Source organism: Pseudonaja textilis, chromosome 3 (genome assembly GCF_049901715.1).
Source record: "Pseudonaja textilis isolate UNSWEBS1 chromosome 3, rPseTex1.2, whole genome shotgun sequence".
NCBI classification, from domain to species: domain Eukaryota; kingdom Metazoa; phylum Chordata; class Lepidosauria; order Squamata; family Elapidae; genus Pseudonaja; species Pseudonaja textilis.
Window position 1 is genome coordinate 189,597,766 of NC_141992.1, and position 22,552 is coordinate 189,620,317.

At 40.8% G+C, this 22,552-nt stretch overlaps 1 protein-coding gene across 2 annotated transcripts in view; it reads right to left on the reverse strand.

Moving 5' to 3' along the window:
• The window catches only part of ASAP1 (ArfGAP with SH3 domain, ankyrin repeat and PH domain 1), a 184,288-nt gene that overhangs the window by 127,067 nt on the left and 34,669 nt on the right, over positions 1 to 22,552 (reverse strand). For both annotated transcript variants that reach the window (XM_026703670.2, XM_026703668.2), the window contains exon 2: positions 10,076 to 10,155. In XM_026703670.2, coding sequence (XP_026559455.2) covers positions 10,076 to 10,134 — 59 coding nt within the window. In that variant the 5' untranslated portion in view covers positions 10,135 to 10,155. The remainder of the gene's footprint in view (positions 1 to 10,075; positions 10,156 to 22,552) is intronic.

A 22,552-nucleotide genomic window follows, 5' to 3' on the forward strand; every position in this document is an offset into this window, starting at 1 on the left:
ATAGAATGAAATCATTGACCATATAACAAAATAACAGAGTTGGAAGGAGCCTCGGGGGTCTTTCCGTTCAACCCCTGCCCGAGCAGGAAACCCTATACCATTTCAGACAAATGCAGATTACAGATTAACAGAATGGAAAGGGACCTTGTAGGTCATGTAGTCCAACCTCCCCTCCCCCCGCCCAAGCAGGAGGTCCTACACCATTTCTGACAGATGGCAGTCCAGTTTTGTTTTTTGTTTTTTTGAAATCTCCCAGTGATGATGCTCCCACAACTTCCGAAGGCAACTTCTGTTCCACTGGTTGATTGATCTCACTGTCAGAAAGTTTCTTCTTATTTCCAGGTTAAATCTCTCCTTGTTTCCATCCATGATTTCCATCCATTATTCCTTGTCTGACCTTCAGGTGCTTAGGAAAATAGCTTGACTCACTCCTCTCTGTGTCAGCCCCTCAAATATTGGGATGACAGTCTTAAAAAACCTCCAGTGTTGGAGCATCCACACCTTCTGGAGGCTAGTTGTTTTCACTGTCAGGAAATTTCTCCTAAGTTGCTTATCTCCTTGATTAGCGTCCATCCATTGCTTCTTGTCCAGCCTTCAGGTGCTTTGGAAGATAGGTTTATTTTATTTGTTTATATTTATTTAATTTGTCAAGCATGTATGAGAAAACAAATATAAGTAAGAACATAATATATAAACAAATAAGTATAAACAGGTATACATAATAAATGAGTACGAATTAATGGGAACAGTAGGACAGGGACGGTAGGCACGCAGGTGCACTTCTGCACGCCCCCTTACAGACCTCTTAGGAATGGAGTGAGGTCCATGGTAGACAGTTTAAGGTTAAAGTTTTGGGGGTTTGAGGATGTAACAATAGGTAGTGAGTTCCAGGCATTGACCACTCTGTTGCTGAAGTTGTATTTTCTGCAACTGAGTTTGGAGCACTTTACTTTGTTTGTATCTATTGTTTGCCCTTGTGTTATTGTGGTTGAAGCTGAAGTAGCTGTTGACAGGTAGGATGTTGAAGCAGACAATTTTGTGTACTAAGCTTAGGTCAGGCTATAAGCAGTGTAGTTCTAAGTTGTCTATGTCCAAAATTTCAAGCCTGGTGACATAAGGTGTTCTATTGCGAGCAGAGGTGTACTCTTCTCGTGAAATACCTCTGGATTCACTCAATTGTATTAATGTATTAATTAATGTATTAAATGTATTAATGGATGAAATTTAGCATAGCTCCTGTGAGCTACAGTTGCTTGACGACTAGTTGAAGTTAAACTAGTTAAAGAACAAATGAAAAAAGGAGACTCACAACCTGAATCCAAAGTTGTGATTCCTCCCCCCCTGTGGTCATGTGATCACACTTCTGGCGCTCGGCAACACAACTGCATTTATTGCCGTTTGTGGTGTCCTGCGGTCAATGTGACTGGATTTTACAACAGTTTTGCCCCAAAAGGACATCTACTTCTAGTTTCCAGCAAATTGTGTCACAGTGAACAATGGGTTCACTTAGCAATTGCCCCGTTGGTTTCATAACTGCCACATTCGCTTAACAACCTCCTCAAAAAAGATTGTGAAATCGGGTCGGTCACATGGCTGACCCATTTTACAACCATTACGACTTACAGCTGCAATGAACAACCTCCACTGGGGTTGTAACCCGAGGGCTACCTGTATTTTAATCTATTTATTTTTAGTTTTTCCCTTTAAGCTCCCTCCCAGGCTGGTTTTTTTTTTAAATTTCTGATACTTCTGCTTCACAGACCCTTTTCACACTGAGCAAATTCATTTTATTACCAGAAAATGAAAAGCATTGCATTATTTATTTAAGACAGAGGAAAAATTAATGAAAACAATAATTCCAGAGGTTATGAATAGCTACAGTAAAACAGCAGAGAACAGTATAATAAAACAGTCCTTTCCAGATGTGTGTGCGCACGTGTGTGTGTGTGTGTCCCCCCTAATGTTTTCAATCATTTTAAAAAAAGAAAAATCTATGTCAGGAATGGGGATCGCAGTCTAGCCTAGATAAAGATTAAACCAGGTTGGGCAAGGGAGTCAGATACTGGACAGTAGGCAAAATCTACACCGATAAACCCTACCCCCCTATGATCCTCAGATTCCCTTTGACCTCCAACAATTGAGCTTTAAAATAGCCCCAAATACTAAAATATTAATCCCACGGTTTTGTACCAACTATCAGTTGTGACTATCTGAGCGCTGGGGATAATTGAATATTTCAATTAATATTCTCCCAAGCTTGGATTGCTTGCTCTTTTTTTAATTAGAAAAAAGTGAGCGTGAATACTTTGACTTGTTCAACATGAGAAACTTGTTCGTTAGCATTGACAACGTTGTAAAAACAGACGATCCACAAGTATCTTGCAGAGGTGGGGGAAAAAGTCTGAGACAGCTCATCAAGCTATATTGCAAATATTTCAATATTTTCAGTCTTATTTCCCATCTGCATTCAGGACAATTGTGCAAGGTATTCACCCCCAGAAACGCAATCTTGGTTAATGCTCATGTTTGTTGGCTTTGACATGAAAAACTGAAGTTTTCAGGATCTCTTCCAAAAAAAGCCATGTCTTTATGGCTGAATTCTAGCCTCAAAGGGTCGGTTGAACATTTTTAATGGCTGTCTTGGGGTCTAAGATGACCCCAAAAAAGATCTGAGGTGGCCCGAGAAAGAGTGCAGAGAAGATAGTAAGGGGGCCTGGAGGCTAAATCCAATGAGGGACAGCTAAGGGATCTAGGTATGTTTAGTCTAACAAAGAGAAGGCTTACGGGAGATATGAGGGCGTCTACCAATATTTGAAGGGATGTCACAGTGAAAAGGGTGTAGATTTATTCTCCATTGCACTTAAGGGCACTTATGATTCTACTACAAGAGCCGAAGTCTTCACCAGAACCTTCTATATGTTTATTGTTTTTTTTCAGAAACATCTGCCTGGATCTGCTTGGATGAGCTTTGATGTCTGATATAACTCTTTTTATTTTTCTCTACTGGTCCAGTAAAGACCCTTCCAGTAGGGATTGGTCTAAGTATTTTTTAGCTGTGTGGTTTAATAGATAACAGATAATCAGAGTTGGAAGGGACCTTGTAGGTCATCTAGTCCAACCCCCCACCCAAGTGGGAGACCCTACATCATTTCTGACAAATGGCAGTCCAATCTCTTCTTGAAAGTCTCAAGTGATGATGCTCACACAAACTTCCATCTCTTTCATCCCTCTTCAGTTGCTTAGTTCGACCTTCGATTGAACAATGGTAGCTAACCTGTTGACTCTTTTTTGAGACCCCCAGAGATGTCCTCATCTGCTCAGAACAGAACAGAATGACATGGTTGGAAGGGACCTTGGAGGTCTTCTAGTCCAACCTCCTGCTCAAGTAGGAAACCCTACACCACTGCAGACAAATGGTTATCTAATCTCTTCTTTAAAACTTCCAGTGTTGGAGCATTCACAACTTCTGAAGGCAAGCTGTTCCACTGATTGTTCTAACTGTCTGGAAATTTCTCCTTAGTTCTAGGTTGGTTCTCTCCTTGATTATTTTCCACCCATTGCTTCTTGTCCTGCTTTCAGGTGCTTTGGAGACTAGGTTGACCATGAGTAAAGGTAATAGAGAGAGTGAATCCAAGAAGTATGGATGAGAAGCAATTTTTTTTCCAAAGGAAAGAAAACCAAGAGAGTCCAGGTACCTTTAGGAAAAAGCATCTTTGGGACAACCATCACCTAGATGACCGAGACTCTTCAAAAACATTGACCCATGGAATAGGTTGAGGTGGATTTGGGCTGTGGTTATGGAGAAAATAGTTGGTTCCTCCAAAATGAGAGCAGGATCTGTCTACAGTTGACCTCACCCCATTCCTAAGAGGTCTGTAAGGGGCGTGCATAAGTGCACCGATGTGCCCACTGTCCCTGCCCTAATGTTCCTTTTTATTCATATCCATTTCATGTATTCATAATCATGTTTATACTTATATGTTATCTAATTCTAATACATGCTTGACAAATAAAATAAATACATAAATAAATCATAATCTGCTTTCATAAGAACACTATCCTCAGAGATTTGTCCTGATGGTGAGTTCTAAATTCATTTTCAAATCTACAGTGAATGGTGTTCAGTCAAGCAGGAATTTAGGGCTTGGCTACAGATGCCTTTCTAAATCAAGTCCTTTCAATGGGGCTGATTACCGATAATCTACCCTTTGTGAAAGCCAATATGGTTGGGGAGCATCACACTGGGGGGAAAACACGAGAATAAGGTTTGTGAAACCCATGCTGAATTTCCTATTCAATGATGAAACCTTCAGTTATCCTAACCCACCTCCAAAGATTACTGTGAGAATGCAAGAGAGGAAACACGTATGCTTCTCAGATCTTTTAGAATTAGGAAGTGGATGGACTAGGGAGGTCTTTGCCTTCTCCAACTCCCTACTGTGAACTTAAGATAAGCTCCCGGTACAAGCTTCCTTTCAGTATTCCATATGTCAAGAAACTGTAAGTCTTGTGGTTATAACTGGCAGCATTGCTGATTTTACACTTCCGGGATGCTAAGTTATTAACGCATCCTACTTCTAGTTATTCAAGTTTCTCAAGTTTATATATGAGGAAGTTAGATGTTTATTGCAGGATCCAATCTGGATTGGACTCCAGGACCACAGGTTTAGTCTTCCAAGCTTTCAGACTTGTTCCATGCTCAAGAAACTTCTCTCTACTGGAATGTGTGCTATTCTATGCATCCTGTTTATGTGGTGCCTGGTAGGGTGTGGCTTCTTACTGGTTGATTGGGGTGTTGATGGCCGACTAGGAAGTCACTGTCTGTTGTTATTCCCTTGTGCGGCCAAATCTTCTGTTCTTAAGTGCCTGATAAGCTGGTTAGTAAATCATCACTTCTGTTGAATGACAAGGGCCCGTTTCTCAGGTTTCAGTCATTTCCCTGGCTGTTTTTGTGCCTGCTTATCCAACAATCTTAGTACATGCAAAATTGAATGTATGTATGATGACCCAGGGTGTGGCACAAAGGCAACACAATGAAATAAGCAAGAAGAGCCCCTTTAATTATCTCCAGGTTATCTTCATCTGGAGAAAAACTCTCTCAGGAACAGCCTTTAAGTGGAGAAAATTCAGTCCGAAAACAAAGTACATACAAACTGTAACTAAAAATCCAAACAAACCATGCTGCAATAACTAACTTGACAGGGCAAGAGAAGGAATTGCAGACTTGAAAGCACAGCCAAACACACACAGTTGGGAAGACACCAGGAACCCAGATAAGCCTCGATGATACCGGATAATTCACGATTTTCTGCCAACAACTTGCTGTGCACAACTTCCCCTTTTAAACACTGTTCCCAGCTGCAGCTGATGAAGGGGACCAGGGCCCTTTTCTCCCCTGGAAGTCATGCAACTCACATTGCTCCCTTCTTCATTCTTCCCTGCATGCCCTAGGATGAAGAGGGGGTGGGCCTGGTTCTTCCTCTGAATTCCCTCTGCCTTGCTCTACCTCTCCCTTGCTCTGCCCAGCCGGACTTTGCCTTTCCCCAGTTTCTTCCACAGCCAATGGAGCCACACTCCACTTCCTGTCAGCTGCTCGGCCTCCCCCTCCAAATCAGATTCTGACAGGGGCATGACAGTATGTCCTTGTTCATTGCAAAGTGAGACTACCAATGAGTTCAGATGTCCTCATCGGACCTTTCTCCCCCCACCCCCGTCCTACATAGTGACAAGCTATGCAGGGATTGTACCATATTGGCAACTCAGTTCATTGGTGCTGACTGAGGGCCTTGTAGGATGGACTTTATAATACTTGAAATATGTTTTTTTTTGTAGTACTGTTGCACTGGCTCTGGGATTTGGCCATCAGCCTGAAAATTAAATGGTCTTAGGAAAACAAGCATCTCCCACTTATTAAACTTGAAGTCCACCAGCTGTTTGGCTTCCAACTTTTACAATTCCCAATAAAGGAGAGGTTACCTTTGAAGCTTTAATCTAGCTTGCTTTCACTTGCTGTCACCTTGGGATAATATTATCAGCTTATCAAAGGAAGTTGCTACCACACTAATTTGATTGAGTGCTTTGATCATCCAAACTACTCTGCATAAAATTAAGCACTGCTATCGGTAGTGGCTATACAAGCAGAATTTATAGAGATGGGAAAAATACTGTCAAGATAAAATACCCTATCAACTTCTTGTTCTGACCAAGGCTTCCTGGGACTGTAATTAATCACATGGTTAGTCCAAACATCTCTCTTTTTATTTTAACACTGGGAATTATGTTCATTCCCAGCCAGTAATGAGTCCCAAACAGTCTCTCGAAATAAGCACTCACCTTTATCTCCTTTGAATTGCTGCCAACAACTAAAGTGCCAAATTAACTAAAAAAACAACAACCAAAGTACAAAGTCCACACAGAGCTTCAAGGTTTAATCCGATTAGAGCGAACAACGTTGCTTCCTGCAAACGTTCCTGTCCCTTTGCACTTCCTTTATATCTTATGGGAGGGGCAACCACCTCCAAGCCTCACTCCCGAGTCGCCTCTTTTGTCTTAGCTGCTCTTGCCTTCTAGCAGCTCTGCGCACATGCGCACTGGGAACAGGCTCCCCTTGTTCCTCTGCCTCACTGCTGCCATATTCTGGAGGCTCCGGAGTCAACACATAACTCTCAGATGGTCCTGGCCCCATCTCTGCATCGGACACAGGACCCTCGTCCAAGTCCTCCCCAGACTCCTGGACTGGTCCCTGTTGTTCCCCCTGTCTGATTTTGCTACCATCTGCACAGGCTGTTGGCGAACCACAACACTTCTCCAGCATCAGAAAAGCTTGGCTTACAACCACAATTGAACCCCCACCCCAGTTTTGTTGCTAAGTGAAACATTTGGTTAAGTGAATTTTGCCCCATTTTGCAACCTTTCGTGCCACAGTTGTTAAATGAATGGTCGTTAACTGAATCTGGCTTCTCCATTGACTTTGCTGGTCAGAAGGTTGCAAAAGGGGATCATGTGACCCCAGAACCCTGCAACCATCATAAATATGAGTCAGTGGCTAAGCATCTAAAATTAGATCACATGACCACGGGGATGCTGCAAAAGTCGTAGGTGTGAAAAATGGTCATAAGAAGTGATGGGATTCAAATTTTTTTACTACCAGTTCTGTGGACGTGGCTTGGTGAGCCTGGCAGGGGAAAGATACTGTAAAATCCCCATTCCCTCCCCACCAGAGGTGGTATTCAGCAGGTTCTGACCAGTTCTGCAGAACCAGTAGCGGAAATTTTGAGTAGTTCGGAGAACCAGCAAATACCACCTCTGACTTGCCCCGCCCCCATCTATTCTCTGCCTCCCGAGTTCCAGCTGATTGGCTGGGTCTTCTTTTGTTGCCCTTGTTAGGAATATGAGTCACCTATCAGCTATTTGGGTTAGAAATATATAAACCAGGAAAGACATTTTAATACTGTCTCTTTAAGGGAATGCAAGAGCATGCAATTGGGTGTGGTTTCTCCAACGGCCATAAGATGGAGCCAGAAACCTGGGTTGTTTAGTCTGAGTCTCAGAAGAGAGTGTGAGTGTATCTCTGTTTCCTTCTGTTGGAAAGTATTGCCGTTGCTCCATTTCTTCTAATTGACTGATATTACTGTAATTTAATGTAAGTCTGTTACTGAACTGTTTTTGACACTGGAATTTGATATTTGGATTATCCCTGGATGAAAACTGACTGATTTTACCTGTGAATGACTTTGGACTGCCTATTTGGACTTTGCTTAAACCTTTCTGGAAGTAAAACCCTACATTTACTGTACAGTGTATCTGTATGCTGTGTGTGTATTATTCAAACACTATTCTCTATATGTCTCCCGGTATGCGCTCGTTCTCCTAACGGGGAATTACCTCAACAGCCCTGCACAGGAGAACGGAGCTGGAAAGCAGGTTAGTAGGGTGGGGAGGGAATGGGGATTTTGCAGTATCCTTCCCTGCCATGCCCACCAAGTGACGCCCACCAAGCCACGCCCACAGAACCAGTAGTAAATTAACTTGAATCCCACCACTACTCTGCACCCCACTAACCTGCTTTCCAGCTCCATTCTCCTGTGCAGGGCAACAAAAGAAGACCCAGCCAATCAGCTGGGACTCAGGCGGCAGAGAATAGATGGGGGTGGGGCCAGTCAGAGGTGGGATTTGCCGGTTCTCTGAACTACTCAAAATTTCCGCTACAGGTTCTCCAGAACCGGTCAGAACCTGCTGAATACCACCTCTGGTCATAAGTCACTTTTTTGGTTCCTTTATAACCTCGAACAGTCACTAAATGAACTATTATAAGTTGAGGACTACTTGTACAATTAATGCCATAAAATATTATCAGCATTATTATTCTACTATTCTCTCTAAGGTGTGTCAGATTTTCATTATGACTGAAAGCAGATGTGTCCCAAATTTTGTTCCCCCCCTGCAGTTTCTTCCTCCTTACCTTATTTACATTTTTTTATTTCTTTATAAAATTTATAGGCTGCCCACCTTACCTCGAGGCAATTCTGGGCAGCTTACATATAGAAGCATTACATATTTCACACACGGAAAACCTTCAGTAAGATTCTGGAGAAAGAACAGGGCAGGACATCAATTAAGTTGTGCCCAATTTTACACCCTCTATTTTTTGCTGCAGTTGTTAAGCGAATCTTTGTGGTCATTAAGTGAATTGCATGGTCATTAAGTGAATCCAGATTCCCCCATTGAGTTTGCTTGTTGGAAGTGAGCTGGGAAGGTTGCAAATGGAGATTACATGACCCTGGGACATTGCAACTGTTATAAATGCACGCCGGGTGCAAAGGACCTGAATTTTTAATCACATCAAAATTAAATTCAGTGGGAGGCTGCAGTAATCATAAAACTGGTCATAACTCACTTTCTTTCAGTGCCGTCGTAACTTTGAACAGTTGCTAAACAGATGCTTAAAAACCAAGCTATATGGAAAAGGAGGGGCACGGTGGCTCAGTGGCTAAGACACTGAGCTTGTCGATCAGAAAGGTTGGCAGTTCGCCAGTTTGAATCCCTAGCACCGTGCAATGGTGTGAGCGCCCATTACTTGTCCCAGCTTCTGCCAACCTAGCAGTTTGAAAGCACGTTAAAAATGCAAGTAGAAAAATAGGGATATTTTGGTGGGAAGGTAACAGCGTTCCATGCGCCTTCGGGCGTTTAGTCATGCCTGCCACCTGACCACAGAGACGTCTTTGGGCAGCGCTGACTCTTCAGCTTTGTAACAGAGGTGAGCATTGCCCCATAGAGCCAGAAACAACTAGCACATATGCTTGAGGGGAACCTTTACCTTTATATGTAAAAGGGCCATGAATGTCTACCTCACTCCTTGTTACATTTTAAAACCTTTATTTCTCTGGTTATTGGCCATAATAGCCACTTTTACAGAGATGAGGAAAAACTCACTCTTTTTTAAATTGTATTTGCACCCCATCTTTCTCTGACATTGGCTGCATAAGTGTGTGTGTTTCTTTTCTCTGTGCATGGGCCATTGTTCTTATTCTGTATTATCTCAATCAAAACAAGACTAGTGTTTTGGAGGCTGTGAGTTCGATCCTAGGTAGAGACTGATATTTCTCTCTCTGGGCACACTGAGAATATATATGCTGAACAAAACTCCGCATTGGCGACAGAAAAGGCATCCGGCCATTAAACACTCTGCTAGCTCCATTCAGTTGCCCAGACTCCAACCCACAAGGGATTATGGGGTCGTTAAATGATGATGATGAAGTAGAAGAAGAAGGAGAAGGAGAAGGAGAAAAAGAAAAAGAAGATGAAAACAAGACTACTGTTTTAACAATGACAGCAGCAAGGATTAAACATCAAGTTGAGCATTTAAAAACACTAAAATGATTTTTTTAAAAAGAGGATATTAAAATCTTCAAAAGTAAAGCAAGGGAAGAGGCAGATTTTCCAAAATCACAGAACTATTTCTGAAAAGGCCACAATTTTTCTGACTCCTAACAACACCTGGGAGCCTTCAACGCAATGTTACACTTCAGCAGATCTCCCAAAGCTGTTATTTGGGGCTTAAAATACTGTTTCTTACCGATTCCATAATGAATCCCTTGAGGAGAAGCTGGACAATCTGGAAGCTGAAGATCTCATGTCTCAACAGAAGAAAATTACCTGCGGAAATGTGAGTGGGGAGAGAGGGAAAAGAGGGACACACTAATTTAAATCAAAAAGAATATATCCATGATACTTATTAAGCACACCTATGCAATCTTTTCTCAATGGCTGACTTCATACTCGAACAAGTAAGAACAATAAGTACAGTTACAAGATATAATTCCCACACAGGAACTGCCGCCAAGTCATTTGACATTAAAAAAAACTATTCTGAAGTAAACAATTAAACTTCTTGTACTGTAGTTGACACAGCAGTATTTTTTTTTATTATCTCCGTGTGGCAGAAACTGCTCAAATTATAACCATTTCATCCCAGCTGATTAAGGAAATTCTTCCTGCAACCATCCCTTGAGAAAAAAAAAACCAGAACTGCACGCTAAAAGCTTAAGTCCAGATTAATAAAATCTTGGTCCTGCATTTCCATAACACAGTTTGATCAAATAAATAAACTCTTATTACATCTTAATGCAATGACCTGGCTAAGTCAGTGATGGAGTTCTTAAAATATAAAGAACCACAAATAAACAGCCTCTTTTTAATCTACTGTGGTGTTTTGCATGATCCAAATAATTTTTTCTTCAGGTGATTGAAAACATCATTTGAGCAAAGATATCCTTAATACACAGTTCTAGAAACTGCAATATAATAAGAAAACGTTAATAAGAGCACCTTCTCATAAAGGTTTTGTGAATACAGATAACGCTCAGCTTACAACCATTTGTTGCCTTGAGTCATTTATAGAAATAATAAAGTCAGGTTGAAGATAAATAAGTAAAAAATCGCTAGCAAATTTGAGGTGAGAGTTTGTACCACCACAACAGCTTTTAAAATCTGATTCACACATAAATGCTGAATCATAAATCACATTTAATTTTGTTTGGCCACCACAGAGTAGTTTATAACTTAGCAGCATACAATCTTTTAATTTACATTATTCGTACATAATCTCAAATACAGCCATATCTATTTTATGTGTCTTTTATATAATTCTTTATATTTCCCTACACTTTTTTATATTATATACCCATGCCTTCTTTAATGTATTCTTCCACCATGCCTTATGCTGGTCTAGGACCATAATAAAGATTGATTACATTACATTTCATTTCATTTTCTTTTTGTCAAAGCCTGGGCTCGTATGTCAGTGTACATCAAAACCAGGAAAACTGAATTAATGCTTGGACTTATTATTTAATCCAAGCCATGATGTCATGTGTTTCTTTTCATTGCCAAGAGTAAACGGAAAAGACCTTTAAGAATAGAAAATACAGCCCTGTTGTTATCAGACTGAGGGTCAATCTTGGTCAGGATTCTGCACTACAATTGTGACTGGGTAGAGTAGATTCTATACGTCTTATGAAACAGGTCATATTAGATCTTCACCAGACTAATTTAGAGAATAGGAACATGTTCCTTTTTTCTGCATTTCTGCAGATTCTGGAGAGCCTTCAAACCCCTATCTCATGTGTTTGGAGGCTGTTATTTATGAACGAATAGAGTCCGTTATGCTCCTTTGAACCAGACTTCATAGGATAATTAGGACTGCAGAAAAAACAACTACTACCAACCTTCCTTCCATTGAGGACCTGTATACTGCATGAGTCAAAAAGAGGGCTGTGAAAATATTTACAGACCCCTTACATCATGGACATAAACTGTTTCAACTCCTACCCTCAAAACGACGCTATAGAGCACTGCACACCAGAACAAATAGACACAAGGACAGTTTTTTCCCAAATGCCATCACTCTGCTAAACAAATAATTCCCTCAACACTGTCCAACTATTTACTAAGTCTACATTACTATAACTATTAATCCTCCCATCCTTCCTTTCACCCATCTCCTCCCACTTACGATTGTATGACTGGAACCTTGTTGCTTGTATCCTTACAATTTATATTGACTGTTTCCTAGTGTGATTTGATTGCTTATTTGTACCCTATGACTATCATTAAATGTTGTACCTTATGATTCTTGATGAATGTATCTTTTCTTTTTAGGTACACATAGAACATATGCACCAAGACAAATTCCTTGTGTGTCTAATCACACTTGGCCAATAAAGAATTCATTCATTCATTCAAAAAAAGAGCCATTTTCTCATTTGTGAAGGTTAATTGTGAATATTAATATCAAAATCCCTGATAAAACTGGATTGGAGTTAGCCAAAAAAGAAAGAAATGTTACCAAATCCATGTTAATTTTGTTGCTGTAGCCGCTGTCTCAACATGGAGTTTTGACCTTGAGTTTTCATGCAAGTAAAGCATAATTATAGCTCTTCTTTCTGTGCAAGAAAACTGATGAAAGATTTGAGAGAGGTTGGTTCACACGCTACATTTTTTTTTCAACAAATGGAGAAAACTTGGGGAAAAGAGATCACTTTACATTATCTCAGAAAACAGGAGGACATTTTAGTGGGAACTTTTAGGGGTAACAGCTCAGTAGCAGCAGCTAGCAGCATTATATCAATGGCATTCATCAGTATGATGATAAAGCAAGTTATAAAACATGTGGGTGTGTTTATGGTTTTCATAAGATTTGGAAACTTTTTAAACACCAGGCACCATGGTGTGATCTCACCAGATGGCCTGCCAACAAGACTTCCCTGCTTAGAGATTGGCACATCTTCTACAATTGCACTCTGAGATCTTGAATGACAAAACAAGCCAATTTCGCAAACTTTTCATTTCCTTGTGCAACATCGCCCAAGTTTCCCTGGTGTTGAGGTATAAGACAGGGAGAGGCTGAGCCCCATCCTTAAAAGAATGTCCATTGGCCAGTAGCAAGTTTATATATTTAATGTCAGAAAAAGCAAGGATTGACAGCTCCTGGTTCTTTAAATATCAATAGACTAGACTAGACTAGACTAGACTAGACTAGACTAGGCTAGAATAACACAGTTGGAAGGGACCTTGGAGATCTTCTAGTCCAACCCCCTGCTCAGGCAGGAAACCCTATATCATTTCAGATGAATGGTTGTCCAATCTCTGCTTAAATGCTCCAGTGTTGGAGCATTCACAATTTCTGGAGGCAAATTGTTCCATTAGTTAATTGTTCTAACTGTCAGGGAATTTCTCCTTAGTTCTAGGTTACTCCTCTCCTCAATTAGTTTCCACCCATTGCTTCTTGTCCTGTCCTCAGGTGCTTTGGAAAATAGCTTGACTCCCTCTTCCTTGTGGTAACCTCTGAGATATTGGAACCCTACTATTGTCAGGGCTTTGGTAGTTACCCCCATTTAAATCATGAGTCTTTAGCCAGATTTTCAAAGAAGGTTTATTAGGAGTAGACATGCCAGTGCTACATGGGTGTAGCCAACTCTGAGACACATCATTCATTGTCACCCTTGACCCTGGTTTCCCACACCCCCTGGGTGTATCATAATTCATATTCTCCAATGGGACACATCCATTGTCAAGAGTCATCAATCATGCTCTCCAGTTAGAATTTTGCGCAGCAGGAACTTCAATCGCCTGGAAACTATCTATGTAAATATCCATGGAATACAGTTTCGGTTTTGCAAGCTGCTACACCCCTCCCTTTCTGTTGGCAACTCTAAAAGACCAGAGAAATATTTTATGAGTTGGCAACTATTATGTCACCCAGTAGTGGGATACGAAAGGGTTAAGTACCGGTTTGGGATTTATGAGCTTCCCTGCCTGCTGTGAGTCACCTCATAACTTGTCATTATCAGGTCATTAGCACGCTGCCTGTGGAGAAGCAGCCTTTGAAACAGCCCTCTTTTCTTGTTTTTTTAACTGCAGCTGTGGCTCGTTCAGCAGCTGAAGTTGAAAAATCAGGAAATAAAGATCAGGTAAAAGCCTGGGTGGGCAGGTGGGCAAAAACATCAGCAGATATAGAACCGGTTCTATGTCTGCTGCTCTTCAGAGCTACCGGTTCTACAGAGGTGGACAGAACCGGTAAAAACCCACCCCTGATGTCACCCCTTGTCCTTCTTTACATTAAATTAGATATACCCAATTCCAGGAACCATTCTTTATATGGTTTTTTTTTTTAGCCTCCTGTCCCCTAATCATCTTTGTTGCACTTCCCTGCATGAATGATTGGGCCACGGTGTGTTCCACCCAGTCACATGACCTCAGATGGGTAGACAGACAAAGAGGACAGACAGACAAATGAAAAGTGAGGCATAAAGGGACAGAGAAGGAAAAAAAAAATCCCAAATCAAGGAAAGGAGTTGATGGTGTCAGTGAAACCAACAGAAGCTTGGAGATATCTGCAGGTCAGTGCTTCTGAACTTTGGAAACTTGAAGATGTGTGGATGTCAACTCCACATGCATCTTGCCAAAATTGAGAAGGGCTCTTCTAGGTTAATGGGACTAAGGGAGGAAGGAACTCAACAATAAAGACTGCTACAGCTTCTATTAATAATTGAATGGCTCAGTAGATGTTCTCTGGATCCTTGCCAAAGAGCAATAATTTTATCTCTACTGCTAATCATAATGCAATGCAATATCATGAAATACATGAAAATGAGGACCTCTGGCTTTGGACAAGACTATCAGTTGGTAGCTCTTCAGTCAACTGTCTCCATGGATTGTGGAGACGTGCAAAAGACTGTAGCCAAGAAAGCAAACGAATGGATCATTGAACACATAAATCAGAGGTTCTTTCTTGATGTAGAAATGACTAGGCTCAAGTTACTGCACCTTGGACATCTATGCAAAGACCAAGCTCTGTGGAGAAGGTGAAAGGAAAGTGAAGAAGAGGACATCTGCTCTCTTGCAGATGTTTCATTACCTAACTTGGGTATGAAATGTCCGCTGGAAAACAACCAAGCTCAGAAAGCACCAAGAACCCCATAGTTCAGCCCTGAGCTACAAATATTCCCTTCCGTTGAGATGGATTCAATTACAGAGATGATGAGTGCACCATTATAAGACCTGAAAGGGAAGGTCAGGGATGGATCATCATGGAGAAAATCTGTCTACGTGGTCACACCAACTTGATGGCACGTAATCCATCCATCAATGAGTTAAGAAAGCCACCACCGTAACTTTCTTCAGAGCTGAAGAAGCTTCTTGGATGAGAAGCAAAACGTCTTCAAAGAAAAATCAGAAAGTCCAGTTGCCTGTTGAAAAAGTACCTTTGAGACAACTATGACCTGGATGACTGAGAATCTCCATAGCCACCACTGTGACTTTTAGGCAACCATATAACTTAAGCAGTGGAACTAATCCCATATAACATCTAGCTCAGGATCTTTATAATTTGTTTTGCAGTAAATAGGATTGTCAAACAACCCCTGAAAAAAAAAATCCACAGTTTGAAGAGATGATTCCTTTTGGATGATTTTTGGATGCCAGAGCAATTTCTTTGATTTACGATTTGCCTCTTCCTGAGATTTTGTTTCACCCAAAAAGTTTTACTTACCTAGGTGGTTTACAGCCAACAGACACTCCTAAGGTTGCAACTGGTTGCATAAGAATACTCAAATGTTCCACGATGAGAAAATATTCAGGGTTTTGTCACCCTAGAAATCTAGAAATCTGTCTTTTTTAACGACACTGCTTGGGCTACATCAACGGTTGTGATACATATATTACTTGCTTATGTGAATTGGGGACATGAACATTGGGGCAGAAGTGGATGTAGAAGGAAAGGAAATTGCGAATGAAGAACCTTTGAAAAGCATAGTGAAGGGCGGTGAGAAATTTAAAAAAATATCTCAGCAGAAGTCACTCTACACAGATCAGCCAGGATCTGCAGAGCTTCAAAGAAATAAGGCTGATGAGGTGTTTGAAGGATGGATAAATCTATCTTATTTTCTTAAAAGTAGAAAGATATGGGAGTAGGACTATCTTTAAGAATTCTGCAGTGGCTGCATGGTAAGAAAACCATTTGAGACTCATTTGTAGAGCAGTAACTATTTTTAATACGTAGATATAGACTCCAGACTTGCTTCACATTTCTTCTATGGAGTTAGTAGATAAATTGACAATACTGGTTCATCTTAACCTCTCTTTCAGCAATGCCAGAAGAGCACACCTGATTCCATCTCAAGTCACAAGGTGTAAGCTGTTTGCATGGCCCAGGTTTTGGCATGCTGTGGTCTGTGGGTTGGGAACCCCTGCTGTAAACTCAAAGAACAAATTTTGCCAAGCTTTGTTGACTGTTCTGTCTTCCAGTCATGTAATCTAAGAGAGACAGCTTGGTCCAGTGGTTAAAGCACCAGGCTAGAAAGCAGGAGACACTGAGTTCTAGTCCTGCCTTAGGCATGAAAGCTGGCTGGGTGGTTTGGGGCTAGTTATTCTCTCTCAGGTCAACCCACCTCACAAGTTTGTTGTTGTGGGGAAAATTGGAAGAGAAAGTTGTGTTGGATATGCTCAACACCTTGAATAAATTGGAAAACTAAAACTAAAAGGGGGATACAAACAAACAAACAGATTGCAGTTGCGCACATGAAATGTGAGGGTGCCTGTATCTAATGGACATTTCATAAGCTTGTTAGATACCAACATGGGCACTATTCCTTTTTTCATCTGTAAATTTTGTGGTATAAATTTCGTAAATCTGTAAATGCTTTCGTGGTGTGGAGACAATAACTTGGTCCTCAACACCAATAAGACCAAGGAGCTTATAGTGGACTATAGAAGGAACAGATCAGACATCCAGCCCTTGCTTATCAATGGAGACTGAGTGGAGCAAGTGGCCAGTTTTAAGTTTCTGGGTGTTACCATAAAAGAGGACCTGACCTGGGGTGCTCACATTGAAGCACTGGTCAAAAGGGCCCAGCAGAGATTATACTACCTGAGACTTCTCAGAAAACAATAACTGAATGAAAAACTGCTGGCGACCTTCTACTGCTGCAGCATAGAGTACCTTAACTTGCTGCATCTGTTGGAAGAATTATCCTTCTGGGTTCAGTGGGGAAAAAGACCCTGGAAACATGGAGGCTGTTTGGAAGGTTTAATGGTGGGCAGGACCTCATGGCCTGGAGCTCCAGAGTGAAAAGGAAGGATGATCACATGCTTCAAGGTGAAGGAAGAGATCAAGAAAGGGACTGATATGCTGAGAGTGCCTGGGTTTTATAACCTTTGTTGGGATTTGAATTGGAGCTTGTATTCTGATTGGTTGTCAGACTCCCATGGAGCCATGCAGGGGCAACTCTGTAGGCTGTCCTGAGTTCCAGGCTTGGTTGAGCCTTGCTGGGTGATAATGCACTGAAAAGGGCTTTTGGCAAGTGCTATAGCTTTACCTGGAGATCTTTGTAATGTAAAGTATCCTGGCCCAGGCCTTAAGGACCCACCCATTAACAAAGGTGGGGCTGAGCTTCTGCTTCTGAGGTGAGTTTCTGCTCTTGAGTTTCTACTCTTTTTAGGGGAAATATTCTGCATTTTTAATATTTCCTAGGATATTTCAATTTTCTAGGAGAAGTGTGGGTGCTACCTTCCTACATATCTCTGTATGGTTTGCCAATTGCATAGTGGCAAATAGGAAAACACTCCAGAGGGTTAACGTCATTGCCCAGAGGATCACTGGTTGCCCTCTCCCCTCTTTGGAAGAGCTTTACAGCTCCCGCTGCCTTAAGAAAGTTCAAAACATTCTCAAAGACCCATCTCATCCTGGGAACCCTTTTTTTTAAAACTATTACCTTCTGGCAGACGGTACAGACTAATAAAAACAAGGACAAATAGGCTGAAAAAACAGCTTCTATCCTAGGGCAGTAGCTCTGTTGAATTTTACTGAATAGTGTTGGTGCGGTGTTGGGGGTTTTCAATTCAATGTGTGGAGTGTGAAGGATGTGTGTTTGTGTTTATTTTCATGGTCATGATGTGCACTGAAGATGGTGTTTGATTTCATTGTATGAGGTGCAATGACAATAAAGTAAACTAAACTAAATAGGCTTCGTTCTCAAAACAAAAAATTTTCTACATCGACTGCTTTGATCTTAAGTGGCTGCCAAATTGCAGGCTGAGTGTTTTATGAGAATGATTGAAAGGCTGTAATAATCCAGGAGGACAGAAGAAAAAAAAAATGAAATCTTTCTTCTGAGCCCTTTGATCCAAACCCCATAGCCAGTTTCCACTGCTTATTTCTCTTTATGGGAGATTTGAATTCTTGTGAGAGACAGCTTTTGTGCCTGAACCTAAGACACAGTGGCAAAAGAGTGCAGAACCATTAAATAGCGCAGGACAATCAGATTCCAAAAGTGCTGTTTTTAAATCTGCTGACTTCATTTTATTTTAAAGATATCTACTCGGCTCTGAATTGTTGGGGATAGAGCAGCATGGAAATGTTGGGAAATAAAAGTAAAATATATTTTAAAGGTCCTGAATAGGGGCTTAGTCCAGAATGTTGATGGACATGTTGAAAGGCTGTCAAAATGCCTTTCTTCTGAGGATGCGATTTTCCCGCTGGGAGAGCTCTGATGCAAGGATACAGACAACTGCTTGAAAGCTGGATCTTTTTATTTTTCAGGAAGGTGAGAGATAGCAAGAAGTCTGCGTTCCTGGGGCTAGCTAGCTTTGTATAATAAGCCCCTGATTTTTATACTTGTTTTCTCCTTTTGTGTGTGAGTGCTTTGTATTTCTTAATGTTTTAAATCCTGTCAGGGGTTGTCTTCATTTCCGCCGGAGGATAAACTCCACGGGTGGTTTGATTGGATTATCAGTTTCATTTTGTCCTAATGTTTTCTTATATTTGTGGCAATCTCCTGTCTGTCTCCTTTGCAATATATTTTGTGTCTTTTGTCTGTTTGTTTTGCTGATTTGGAAAAGTTTTCTTTTCTTGTTTCCCTAGTTTTCTTAATTATTTGGGCTTTTGTCTAAAAGTCTTCTTTAATACCTTTTATTTGATTCCTTTTCCTATGTAAGTTTGTTTTATGGCTGGCTTGATGTTCCCTTTGGGCTTTTCTTGCTTGGGTGACACCACTGTCCTTGTGAAGTTTCCTTTCCACAGACATACATTACATATATATGAGGGGAAAAAAGTAGAGGTCTTGACAAATATGTAAGATAGGAAAGGCTCGCTCCCATCTGAACTGCGTGTTGAGCAGAAAGAAGGGAGGAAGAAACAGGAAGTTCTCTTGTCTTTCAAAGAATAGACTCATTTTGCTAACAATAAGCCAGCTGAGAAACAAAAACAATATGCAAAGATACTTAATATCTTTCTCTTGCCGTTTACCCCAGTGGTAAATTAGACTTAAAAATAAAATTTAAAAAATGATGAAATTATGTATATATTTACTTACTTACTTACTTACTTTACTTACTTTACTTACATTCTACCAGATAGTTCTGGCTTTCACGTTGGACCATTGGATCCTTCCCAAGGACATAGAACAATGGAAGTTTCATTGTAATATATGTGCTGTTCCCCCAAATGCAACTTTTGGTAACTTACAAATTGAGATTCTGTCTATCCCTACTGTGTCCAATTAACAGAACAACAGAGTTGGAAGGGACCTTGGAGGTCCTCTAGTCCAACCCCCTGCTCAGGCAGGAAGCCCTATAACATTTCAAACTAATGGTTGTCCAATCTCTTCTTAAAAATTTTCAGTGATGGAGCATCTACAATTTCTGGAGGCAAGTCATTCCACTGATTAATTGTTCTCATTGTTGACAAATCCTTAATTCTAAGGTTGTTTCTTTTCTTGATTAGTTTCCATCCATTGTTTCTTGTTCTGCCTTCAGGTGCTTTGGAGAATAGCTTGACTACCTCTTCTTTGTGGTAGCCCTTGAGATATTGGAACACTGCTATCATGCCATCCCTAATTCTTCTTTCATTAAGCTAGACCAACCCAATTCCTGCAACCATTTAGCTTCCAGCCTTCTAATCAACTTTGTTGCTCTTCTCTGCACTTTTTCTAGAGTTGTGATGACCCAGGGTGTGGCACAAAGGCAACAGTCAGATAAGCAATAAGAGTCCCTTTATTATCTCCAACTTTGCCCCTAATGTCCAGGTTACCTTCAGCTGGAGAAAAACTCTCCCAGCAGAGAATCAAGTCCAGAACAAGGTACACCCAAGTTACAAACCGTAACTTAAAATCCAAACAAACCAAACTGAAGTAATTAGTTTGGCAGGGCGGGAGCAGGAATTTCAGACTCGAAAGCACGGCAAAACTCACAGAGTTGGGAAGATGCCAGGAGCACAGATAAGCCACGACAATACAAGTTAAAGTCATGTTAGCTCCCAACAGCCTGCTGCATGCAACTTCCTTTTTTTAAATACACTGTGTTCCCAGCTGCAGCTAGTGAAGGGAATCAGGGCCTTTTCCTCCCCTGTAAGCCACACAACCCACGTTGCTCTCTTCTCCATTCCTCCCTGCATGCCCTAGGATGAAGAGGGGGTGGGCCTGTGTCTTCCTCTGAATTCCCTCTCCCTTGTTCTATCTCTCCCAAGCTCTGCCCAGCTGGACTTTGCCCTTTCCCAGTTTCCTCCACAGCCAATGGAGCCACACTCTCACTCCCTGTCAGCTGTTCTGCTTCCTCCTCCAAGTCAGATTCTGACAGGGGCATGACAAGAGTCTTAATTTTTTTTTTTTAATATTGTGGCAATCAAAACTGTATGCAACATTCCAAATGTGGTCCTGGAATATTGGAATAATGTCATACCAGGACATTATAAGGCAGTACTACAATTGCTTCATGTCCTCCTTCTTTCTATATTCATCAATAGGACAATCCAAGATTACCAAGCACATTATCCTGAGTTCGCTGTTATCCTGATCCTGTTGGCATATCAAAACCTTGAGAGATGCAGACATGCAAAGAAGTAAAATTACAGCCTGCTTTTATAAATGTTAAGTCTAAAGCAGGCTTCCTTAATACAGTGCACAACTGCCAGAATTGTAAGTCAGTACTTGTTTTCATTTTGTATTTCTCATCGAGTTCCTTCTCAAATTTCTTACAGTTCCATTTGTATCGCTCTTTTACCGTGAATTAGAATTTATGATGATGTTTCTATGATTTTTTTTTTCTGCCTGCAATAAGCTGCTATGAATGGCTCTTCAACTGGGTCTTCAGCTTGGCAGAGAAAGCAAATGGTCTCTAAATCTATATAAATAAGTAGCTCTTTCTGAAAATTATACACTAATAAAGGGGAATATTTGTAGTTCAGGGTAATGAGGAGTCCTCGGTGGTCTCTGAACGTGGTTGTTTTCTTGGAAACGTTTCATTACCCAAACTAGGCAACATCATCAGTGTTAGTGAGTGTGGAGTTTCAATAAAGAATATTTTTGACTCAGGGTTAAACTGGGGGGGTTCTTGGTGCTCTCTGAGCTTGGTTGTTTTCTTGTAGATGTTTCATTACCCAACTAGGTAACATCATCAGTGTTAGTGAGTGTGGAGTTGCAATAAAGAAAGAAGATTTCTGACTCAGAGTTAAACTGTGGGATCCATGATGCTGTCTGAGTTTGGTTGTTTTCTTGCAGACGTTTCATTACCCAACTAGGTAACATCATCAGCACTCCATCAGGTAATGGAGATAGTTTGGGTTATGAAACATCTGCAAGAAAACAAGCAAAGTCAGAGCGGACTAAGGACCTATCAATTATACACTGCCACGAAAGGGTAAGATAATATTATCCATACCTGAACAAGAGCTATTCTCCAGAATCAGCAAATTAAGATGAGATACAGTTTAGGTCCAGCACCACCTAGAGATGAAACTGTATAATAATATTTCACATGCGGTGTTGTATGGAAGACATTCCTTATGTAAGCTATTTATCACTTGAAATCTTTTTTTTTTTAGAAACAGATGGATCGTACTCAGCTTAATCAAATAAACTTAGTAACGTGTTCAAGTGCACTATATCCACTAAACTCTTTCCATACCAATAGTCATTTAAGTGCAACTTACATGAAGTTATCTCATGTTAATTTCGTGTTGATTGAAGTAGTATGCTTGGTTTCTAATTCATTTATTAAATGGTTCAATTTGATTGGATAGTTAGTAAATCACGTACTTTGGTATGAGCAAAGGATCCAGGGCCTTTTTCCTTGATCTTGTCTCCTAAGAGACCAAGCAATAGCGTCAAAGAAGTTGACCAGCCTGGACATTGTATCTTATTTATTTATTTAGCATATTCATATAGCCATTCGACACACAAATAGATGGCTCCTGGTGGCTTACAACCTTTAAACAAATAATGAAAACCCATTAAAAAAATTCCCTGCCCATGGCAGCAACAACACAATCAAATCAGCTATTTGATTGGCTCCAACTCTATTCGTGGTCCTTTGAGGCCCACTGACAAACATCACATTTTTAGGGCCTTTTGGAAAAGGAAAAGAGTGGGGGCCAATCATTACCTCAGAGGGGGAGGCATCATAATCACACATAATATTTATTCCTTGAACAAACTTTAAACCAACTAGCAAATTTCAAGGAATCATCCATGCTGCCTTTCCACATCGGCACAAAACCTAA